Here is an 11,060-nt window from a genome sequence, read left to right as displayed (position 1 = left end):
ATGGGTTCAACTTACTTGAATTGAATTTGCAACGCATCAGTATTAGCGATGGAGCCTTTAGGGTGGAATTCATCCTACTGGTAAGGAGTTCTTTGTAGAGAACGTTATACGTAGTTAGATGTGATTTGAGGGAAGGATATTCCCTCACTTGTGAGAATAGGTTTGGATGGAACTAGTCTGTGTTGGGAAGGAATGAGGGCTAGAATGGATATCATCACGGGAGAAGAAAGTCCATTTTTAAAGCCCCGAAGGACAGACTCATAGTCCCATTTGGTGAAAACTGAGGTTTTAAAGCTTAATAAATGTACTTAAGAAAAGTCTTTTAGGTTCCCCAAGTAAGTTCTCTCTTTGGCCCACTCCTTTTTAGTAGATTCAATTTCGATTAATTTTCCTAGGTAAGTGTGCTTAGAAAAGTTGCTTTTCTGCTCACTCTCTTGATTTTCTTATCTGTAAAACTGAGGATAATAATAAATAATAGTATCCTCACAAAGTGGTTGGGAGAATTAAATGAGTTAACATGTGTAATGTGCTAACAAAAGGACCTGAAACAGAGGAAGGGCTTACTTATTAGCTATGGCTATTATTACTAACACTCTTTCCAAGGCAAACTCCTGGTTTCAACTATCACCTGAGACTTATGACTTCCAGGTCCATCACAGATCTTGGTCTTATTATTTCATCTACCTAGTAGGCATCTCTTCTTGGATATATAAAGAGTACCTCAAGGGAAATAAATCAACTACCTAAAATAGGATTTCTATCCCAAACCAGAATCGCTTCATGTGTTATTTCTGTTAACGTATGTCAGTTACATTAGTAACCTCGGAATCATCATTTCCTTTTCTCTTATTCACATTCAATATGATTGAAATAAAACAAAACAAAATGCTGCATTTTTCTCTTTATAAAGGCAACACTTGTTCATGGTTGAAAATTTGGAAAATATGGGAACGTCAAAAAGGATAAAAGTTATCCATAAATAAAACATCCTAAACCTCCAGTTAAAAATTTCAACATATTTCATTTGTTTAATATTTTCCCAGATAATTAAAACCCTACTATGTACACAGATATTATCTTTTTTAAACCTAAAAAGTCTTCTCCACTGAAAACATTTTTTTTTTAAAGATTTTTTATTGGGGGATTGGGGGGATGGGAACAGCGCTGGGGAATTAGGGGAAGGGGAACAGACAAATTGCTGTTGTTTTGTTCTTCAGTCTAGTTGTGGAGGACACTGCTTCACTGGCCCAAGTTGGCACCATCATTGCGCTCTTCCCAGGCGAGGCAGATCAGTCGCCGGCTTCTGGACGGCCGCTCACTGCGGCTGCTGGCCGCTCACGCTGGCTGCTGGCCGCTCACGCTGGCTGCTGGCTACACATGGTAGCCCATGGCAACCCACTGCCACAGGGGCTGCAAGCTGCAGCCTACGCCGTCGCCAGCAACTCACAGCAGCCCAGCTCCAGGTTGAGCTGTTGTTCAGCATCTTAGCTGTGGAGGGCAGTGTCACTGGCCCTCATATGTGGGATCCAAACCGGGGCCCTCTGGCGTCCCAAGCCAGTTCTTAACCATTGCACCACTCGGCCGGCCCTGAAAACATTTTATAAAACTTGTTTAAAAATAATATTTTAAAATTCAAATTCCAAAAGTAAACATTTTTGAAGATTTGGAAAGTATAGATGGCTCAACATCTTGAGAAAATTACTGTTAACATTTGTTAACATTTTGGTGTAACCTGTGTTGCTACCGAAATATAAACTTTGGGGGCCATTCATATACACATGTACATATATGCATATATAATTATAATCGTCCAAAAACATAGTATTTGTGGTCTTTCTTAGATTATTTTAATTTTTATCATGTTTTTAAAAAGGCATTAATTTTAACATGTATGCTTCCTATTTACACGTGTTCGACATAATATATTTAACTAATCACCTCCAGAAAGGTTGTTCCAAATTGGAACATGCTCACCAAAATGGCCTGAGAATGCTTTTTACTTCCACAGCACCGCGTAATATTAATTAAGAACGACCCAAATTTTTGAGAACCTATCAGGTGAAAACATCATCTAGTCCTTGGCCCCTGCATGGCGATGAACACTTTCCACGTCGGCCACTGCGGACGCTTTGACAGGTGAAAACTAACCTGAGCTCTTGCACGGCCCGGCACAGAACTCAAGGCGGGGCCGCCCGTGGCCTGCCCGCGGCAGAAGCGCCGCCGCCGTAGGCGTGGCGCAGAGTGCTGACGCAATACGCATACGGGCGGCCCGCTCCTCTGCCCGTGACGGCGCTGCGTCACGGGCTTTCAGGCGCTTGGCTCCCGGAGACGGTCACTGCTGTGGGCCTCAGCGTTAGCCTCTCGTGTCCTGGGGACCAGGTTGGCGGCGCCATGAGGCGCAGCAAGGCCGAGGTGGAGCGCTACATCGCCTCGGTGCAGGGCTGCGCTCCGTCGCCCCGAGAGGTGAGCGGATTCTAGGGAGACGGGTGGCCTCCGCCCAGGCCCGGCCGCGGCCTCGCGTGGCGCCGGCGTCATGGCTCCCGGCCGCCGCCGCTCCTTGGCATGTTCTGTTGAGGCGCCGGCCGGCTTATGCGGCCCGGTGGGCGGAGTGGGGCTCCCGAGCTCTAGGGGAATAGGCTACGGGGGGAGGGAGGGAGACCGCGGCGGTCGGCCGTTGGCGCCAGCACTTCCTCTTTCTCTGGCCCGCTCCCGACTGCCCTCATCCCGCGGGCCCATCCTGTCCCGGGGTTCCTCGGCCCCGCCGGTGCGGCCTGGTCCCTGGGGCTTGGGCGGCAGCCATATCCGGCTGGGTTCTTTTCGTGTCCTGGACAGTTACTCGCCCTGCGGAGGCGGCACCTTCCAGGCTTGGAGTTTGGTGGAGCCCAGCAGGGACTGACACAGCTCCGGGGTGGGCTTTTACTGCTCTGACTGGTCACCATCGTAAGCGTCCTAGGGGACCCGGAGCAGGGGCAACCACATTTGCAACTGCCTGACAGATCGCACAAATGACACGGAAAGTTCCCCTGTTTTGAGGCGGGTTCTCCTCCCTACTCCTCACACTCCACTCCCTGACTGTAAGCATTGTATGGAAACTTACTTGCCTCTTTTTGTTTGTTTGTTTGTTTTTTGTTTTTAAACGGAATCGTGGGAATTCTAAATTTCTTAAAGGGCGTTGTTACTATGGATTAAAATTTTTAACCTTTCCAACCCATGCCCCAAGGGCATTTTTCCTCTTTTAAGGTAGATAATGTGCTAGATGTATTTTTCAACAGAACTTTAGTGATTGGGTTTAAAGGTTGAGGAAAAAGATATTAAGGGTGGATCTGAGTCAGTTTGCTGTGGTTGAATCATAGCTCTGCCGTTTATAAGCTGTGGGATTTCAGGCAAATTAAACTTATTTCATCAATAAGATGGAGTTATGGTATTGATAGGAGAATATAAGATGATCCATATTAAACATTTAGGGTAATGCTTGGCACATAGTAAGCGTTAAATAGATGTTGGTGTTAAAAGACTGTCATTCTGACCTGTTCTGGTCAAGGGCCTATGAGAATCAAGATGTATGAAGAAACAAAACAAATCAGAGCCAATCAGAAAACCCATAACCAGCATGCTGTACACATGAAACTAACATAATATTGAATGTGAACTCTAATTGAAAAAAAATAAAAGAAAAAAAGTGAAAATTTGTGGGGGGGGGAGAAAAAAAAACTCCCCAAACTCAAGGACCATCAGCAACACAATTGTATCTTGTATCATATACTAGGCATATGTTGTCCTATTTTGTGCTCCCAAAACCCTGTGGATATTGACACCCAATAAGATATCAAAGATACTTGTCCAAAGTCAATAGGTGGCTCAGCAGGGTTTTGGTAATAGGTCTGATTTAGTTTCTTTTAGGAATAGTGGAGTAGGTTACAGCCTATTTCCTCCAGAGGACAGGAATAGGTACTTACATACAGATTATAATTTCAAACTGCTGGCATAGTCATAAATATAAATGTGGTGCCTGAGTCTAAAACAGAACCTTATTAAGGGTTTCTGTACACCTGAAATTGATATGACTTTTTTTTTAAAGCAAGTTTAGGGCTTTCATGAGATTGTTAGTGGGGACCCTGGCCCCCCAAAGATTAAGAACCACTGGTCTAGACAGAAGTTAGAATGTTCTTCGAACTACCTAACTTTTCCATCAAATAAAGAGGGTTGGGGGCAAAATTAAGGCTTGGTTATTATGACCATCTCTTTTTTACATTTAAGGAGTGTTATTTTAATCAGATGTTTTTCTTCAAACAAAGGGTAATTTAATTTAGAACCTGGGGATTTTCAGTGGAATATTGATTAGCAAGTGAGTAACTTTGGAATTTGTCAAGATATTTGGTAAACATAGGTCTAAGTGAAATGACAAAATAGGGTACTTTGGATAACTTGGAAGGGAGATGGTGGAGGCAGCAGAGACAGCCTCTGTGAAGAGTAGAAAGAGATTAATATTTACTTGGCTCCCAGTTTGGCAGAGACTGGCCATGTGTGAACTACCATGCTTTTCTAGGACGTCCAAGTTCTGGAGTGTGGTGATGGGTCCATACTCTCATATTTTCCCTGGCTTCCCCATTTGTTTGTCTCCTCTTGTTTTGCCATTTTTCTACTCCTTCACACCTGCTTTTTCCCTTTGAAAATGTCACTTGTGTTTCTTCAATTTTTCTTTTTCCAGATGGCTTCTGTTTAGTTTTTCTAGATTTCTGTAATTGGCTTGTATTTCTGTCTAGTTGGCTTCCCATTCCACACCCCTGATTCCTACTCCTCAGAGGCAGTTTGACAGCTCTCAGTTTATTTTACCATTTGCATCTTACTTCATACTTCTGAATAACATACATGCATACTTTTATTTCTTGATCTATTTCCCCCATTTTAGACACTTTCTACTGGCTTTCTACTCTGTTCCTCCAGACCTGTCCACAGATGTTTTTATTTCTTCTCTTGTTTTTCCAGTTCTGTTATTGTAACTTTTAGTTAAATGGATATATAGTGTTTATATAATTAATGATAAGGTAAATATTTTTGCATTTGAGTTGCCTTTATTGTGTAGTTTTTATTTTTTCTGGAGTTAATAATTGCTTTATTTTTTGGTTTGTTTCGTTTTCTATGATATACTACTAATTCTTTACCCAATAAACTCTCAAGTGTGATCAAATAGATCACATAATCCATCAACTCCAGGTTAAAAAAACCATTTTTTTTAAGAGTCTTCCTTCTGAAGCACTCTTGCCTTACTGCTTCAGCCTGGAGTGGTTTCTGTTCCTGTTTCTTACACAGCTGTGCTCCTAGGACTTGCCCCATTATCATTGTTTTGAGATTCCCTTTACTTTTCTGTGTTAGACTTTCGGTTTCCTGTAACTTTGGTCCTCTTGATTTACTTCCTCTGTTTTGGTGTTGCATAATCTCCAGTTTGCTTTGAGAAGGAATGAATGGGATTTTTTTTTTAACATTGTATGTCTGAAAAATGTCTTTACCTAATTTAATTGTAGTTTGGTTACAAATTCTAGGTTCATAATAATTGTTTTCTCAATTTTGAGAGCATTGCTTAATTTTCTGATCATTTGTACTCTTAGAAGTCTGATGTGATCCTTGATCTTGATGATAGCTTATAGGTTTTCTGGAAGATTCCTTTCAATTCACAAAAAATATTGGCTAATTTTCTTGAGTTCTGGGACATTTCTTGTGTATTTCTTTGCACATTTTCTCCCTATATCCTCACTCCCTTCCATCTGTCTTTTTTTTTTTTCTGTCATATTTCTGATGATCTTATCAGCTGAAAGTTGGTTCTGGTTTGGTCCTTCACAGTTTTCTCTTGTGTCTTCTGTTTGTTTTATTTATTTAAAAGAGATTTCCTTTGACCTTATCTTCCAGGGGAAGGGAGTTGGGAAACTCACCATTCAGAATCTAAACTTTGCTTATCCTCCTCAATAACCCTACCCTCACCCTTGTCAGGATTCTACAGCTTGGAGCTCATCAGCTTATACTTGAGAACAAACCCATTTACTTCAGCTTTTTGCAAGGGCTGTGGGTGGGAGGGTGGGGGTCAGTTTTGACATCTTTCAAGGTGTGAGCATTACTATATTTAGCCTCACATGAATTCTTGATACTTAGCAGCTTAAGTTAATTCAGGCATTTGATTACATAAGGTGTCATGGAAAGAAGTACACTGACTGAATCATGGATTATCCTGCTGAATAGCATTGTCTCTGTCCCTTCCTAGCCGTATATTCTTATGCAAGGCACTTAACCCCTGGGCTTCAGTTCCTTTGTAAAATAAGCAGATTGGCGACAGAAGATTATCAAGTTTCCCCCAAATTTTATGGTTCTATATATTAGTTTTTAATAATTGTTTATCTTAAGATAGTCCTCTTTAATGAGATAGCTGGAAACAAAAGAAGTAATGGAATTGATTTTTCTGTTATGTGTTGACGTATCTTGTGGGAATCTATTCATTCAAAGGGTGGGGGAAGAAAGCTTTTTCTTTTAATGCCATCTTGACTGTTTTGTACTATTGTTATAAACGTCTTCATATCTTTTAAATTTATGAATTTGTGGCAGGGGGAAGACTCTGTGTACTCAATTCTGGTATAGTTCTTTCTATGTTTTTTAAAAGTATCCCTGATTTTCTTGACCTGTTTTGGAAGGTGTTAATACTGAATGAAGTTTAAGATTGAGTGTAGTTTTTTTAGTTTTAGAATATGCCCTGTTAAGGAGGATGTAGTGTCAATACTGTCATACTAAGATCACTTGGAATCATTTTCTGAGTATATGAGTATGTCACTATTTTGACATAAAATTAAAGTATACTTTTAACAGCTTTATTGAGATATAATTCCCATACCATACAATTAAACCACGTAAAGTGTACAATTTAAGAGTTTTGGTATGTTATGTTATTGGCGTTTAAATTGTGGTAAAATATATGTAACAAAATTTGTCATTTTTAACTACTTTTAAGTGTACAATTTAGTTGTATTAATTACATTCATAATGTTCAACCATCACCATCTACACAGTTAAGTTTTTTGGGGAGTCCAAAGTTATATGAGGATTTTTTACTACAAGGGGGTCAGCATCCCTACCCCTGCTTCGTTCAAGGGTCAACTGTATTTCCAAAACTTTTCATCAACCTAGTCAGAAATTTTGTAACCATTAAGCAATAACTCCCAGGTTCCCCTCCCTAGCCCCTTGTCACATCTACTTTTTTTCTCTATGAATTTGCCTATTTAGATATTTTGTATAACTGGGAGCATACAGTATTTGTCCTTTTGTTTCTGGCTTATTTCACTTAGCATGTTTTAAAGATTCATCCATGTTATAGCATGTATCAGAACTTCATTCCTTTTTATGGCTGAATAATAATCCATTGTGTGTATATACCACGTTTTGTTTATCCATTCACCTGTTGAAGGACACTTGGCTATTGTAAGTAATGCTGCTGTGAACATGTTTATTACAAATACATGTTTGAGACCTTGTTTCAGTTCTTTTCTGGGAGACTCCTTGTATTCTTAGTTTTCTGACAGTTTTTATGAATGGATATTGGATTTTGTCAAATGCTTTCTTTCTTTTGGCAGAAGTTGAGATGATCATGTGTTTTCTTTTCTCTTTGTTCTATTATGTGATGTATTACTTGATTCAATTTCTTATATTGAACTGTTGCATTCCTGGGATAAATCCCTATTGGTCATGATATATATAATACTTCTAATGTACTGTTGAATTCATTTTGCTGAGGATACTTTGTTGAGAGTTACAGTTTTAAAAAGAATTTTATTAGACCTTTTTAGAGCAATTTTAGGTTCATAGAGATTTCCCTAATACTCCCTGCCTCCACACATTTGTGGCTTCTCCCTTTATCTGCACCCCCCACAGAGTGATACGCTTATTAACAATTGATGAACCTACACAGACACATCATTATCACCCAAAGTGCATAGTTTACCTTAGTGTTCACACTTAAAAATCCTCTGTGCTCTAAAAATCCCCCTAAAAATCTTCTGTGCTCTGCCTATTCATCCATCCTTTGCCCCAGCCTCTGGCAATGACTAATCTTTTTATCGTGTTCATAGATTTGACTTTTCCAGAATGACATATAATTGGAATCTCACTGTCTGTAGTCTTTTCAGATTGGCTTCTTTCATTTAATGACATGCATTTAAGTTTCCTCCATGTCTTTACACATGGCTTGATAGCTCATTTGTTTTAAGTGCTGAATAATATCCATTGTCTGGAGGTATCACAGTTTATCCACTCACCTACTGAAGGGCATCTTGGTTTCTTCAAAGTTTTGGCTACAGACATCTGTGTGCAGCTTTTTGTGTGAAGTTCTCAACTTCTTTGGGTAAATACCAAAGAGCACTACTGATGGATCATATGTTTAGTATTGTAAAAACTGCCAAACTGTCTTCCGAAGTGGCTGCACCATTTTGCATTTCCACCAGCAATGAAGGAGAGTTCCTGTAGCACCACATCCTCACCAGCATTTGGTATCATATTCTGGGTTTCGGCTATTCTAATAGGACCATAATGGTATCTTGTTTTAATTTGCAGCTAAAGAAATTGATGTGGAGGTTCTTTTTATATGCTTATTTGCTGTCTGTATATCTTCTTTGGTGATGTGTCTGTTCAGGTCTCTGACCCATTTTTAAATTGGTTTGTTTTCTTATTGCTGATTTTAACAGTTGTGTATTTTGGATAACAGGCCTATTGCTGATGTGCCTTTTGCAAATATTGGGTTGTCAGAAAAGTCGTGAGTATTTTTTCTATGTTTTTTTGTTGCAAAAATGTGTCATGACTTTTCCAACAATCCAATATTTTCTTCTAGTGTGTGGCTTGTCTTCATTCTCTTATGTCTTTTGCAGAACAGAACATTTTTGATTTTATTGACATACAGCTTAGAAGGGTGTAAAGGTCTGTCTAGCTTCGGTTTTCTTTTTTTTTTTTTTTTTTTTTTGCATGTGGATATCCAATTGTTCCAACACCCTTTGTTGAAAGACTATCTTTTCTCTATTATATTGTCTTTGCTCCTTTGTTAAAGATCACTTGACTATTTCTGTGGTTCGATTTCTGGGCTCTGTTCTGTGCCATTATACTGTTTTATACTTTTGCTAATACCATATTGCCTTTAATATTGTGTTGGCTATTCTAGGTTTTTTGCCTCTCTATGTAAACTTTAGAATCAGATTATTGATCTCCACAAAATAACTTGCAAGGATTTTGGTTGGGATTGCATTGAATGTATAGATGAAGTTGGGAAAAACTGACATCTTGTCAACATGTAGTCTTCCTGTGAACCTAGACAATCTCTCCATTTATTTTGTTTTTTTATTTTGTTCATCAGAATTTTATAGTTCTCCTCATATAGATCCTGTACATATTTTGTTAGATTTATAACTTTCATTTTGGGGGGCCGGAACTAATGTAAATGGTGTTGTGTTTTTAATTTAAATACCACTTGTTCATTGTTGATATATAAGAAAGTGATTGGCATTTTTTATATTAACCTTGTATACTCCAAACCAGCTATTATTGCTGATTTCCAGGAATTTTTTAGTCAGTTCTTTCAGATTTTGTGCACGTTATCTTGCAAAGAAAGACAGTTTTATTTCTTCCTTCCCAAACTGAGTACTTTCAGTTTCCTTTTCTTGTCTTTCTGTGTTAGCTAGGATTTCCTGTATGATGATGTAAGGAAGTGGTGAGAGGGGACATTCTAATGCCTTGTTCTAATCTTAGCAAGAAAACTTTTTGAGTTCTTTATCATTAAGTATGATGTTAGCTGTAGGTCTTTTTGTAAGTATTCTACATCAAGTTGACATTTCCCGCTATTCCTTGTTTACTGAGAGTCTTTATCCTGAATGGTTGTTGAATTTTGTCAAATTCTTTTCCTCATGTATTGATATACTCACGTGATTCCCCCCTCTCTTTTTAGTTTGTTGATGTGATTGATTGCATTAATTGATTTAAGAAAATTTTTTTTATTGGGGAACAGTGTGTTTTTCCAGGACCCATCAGCTCCAAGTCAAATAGTTGTTTCAATCTAGTTGTGGCGGGAGCTCCTCGATGGCCTATGTGGGGATCGAACTGGCAACCTTGGTGTTATGAGCACTGCAGTCTAACCAACTGAGCTAACCGGCCACGCCTATATTAATTGATTTTTGAATGTTGAACCAGCCTTGCATACCCGTGATAAATCCCATTTTGTTCATGGTATATGATTCTTTTTATACATTGTTGGATTCAGTTTGCTAATATTTTGTTTAGGATTTTTGCATCTGTGTTTGTGAGCGATGTTGATCTGTAGTTCCCTTCTTACATAATGTTTTCGTCTGGTTTTGGTATTAAGGTTATGCTGGCCTCATAGAAGGAATTAGGAGGTATTCTCTTTGTTTTTATGCTCTGAAAGATTGTGGAGAATTGGTATAATTTCTTCCTTAAACGTTTGATAGAATTCACCAGTGAACCTATCTGGGCCTAGTGCTTTCTGTCTTAGAAGGTTATTCATTTTGATGCAATTTCTTTAATGGATATAAGCCTGTTCAGGTCATCTGTTTTTTCTTGTGTGAGTTTTGGCAGATTGTATCTTTTAAGGAATTGGTTTATTTCATCTAGGTTATCAAGTCTTTGGGCAGTGAGTTGTACACAGCTTTCCTTTATTGTCTTTTTAATAGTGTGTTTTTAGGTGCATACCACAGTAAGGACTTCTGTTTCTTAAGAGAACTGATTCCTTTTATCATTATGTAATGTTCCCCTTTATCCCTGATAACTTGCCTTGCTCCAGAGCCTTCTCTGTCTGAATTCATACAGCTTCTCTTGCTTTCTTTTGACTAGTATTAGATTGGTATATCTTTCTCCAACCTTTTTTTTTTTTTTAAGATTTTTTATTGGGGAATTGGAGGGATGGGAACAGCCCTGGGGAATTGGGAGAAGGGGAACAGACAAGTTTCTTTTGTTTTGTTCTTCAGTCTAGTTGTGGAGGACGTTGCTTCACTGGCCCAAGTTGGCACCATCATTGCGCTCTTCCCGGG

The 11,060-nt window shown here is 39.0% G+C and overlaps 1 protein-coding gene across 1 annotated transcript in view; it reads left to right on the top strand.

Annotated features, from left to right (window-relative positions):
• The first annotated feature begins 2,279 nt into the window (after positions 1-2,279).
• Positions 2,280-11,060, top strand: part of LOC109394058 (E3 SUMO-protein ligase RanBP2) — a 79,971-nt gene continuing 71,190 nt past the window's right edge. Inside the window, exon 1 of the mRNA XM_019663827.1 lies at positions 2,280-2,463. Coding sequence (XP_019519372.1) covers positions 2,392-2,463 — 72 coding nt within the window. The 5' untranslated portion in view covers positions 2,280-2,391. The remainder of the gene's footprint in view (positions 2,464-11,060) is intronic.

This window comes from Hipposideros armiger, unplaced genomic scaffold (assembly GCF_001890085.2).
Source record: "Hipposideros armiger isolate ML-2016 unplaced genomic scaffold, ASM189008v1 scaffold_406, whole genome shotgun sequence".
NCBI classification, from domain to species: Eukaryota; Metazoa; Chordata; class Mammalia; order Chiroptera; family Hipposideridae; genus Hipposideros; species Hipposideros armiger.
The sequence above is the reverse complement of the archived record's forward strand: the minus strand, read 5'-3'. Positions and strand labels throughout refer to the sequence as shown.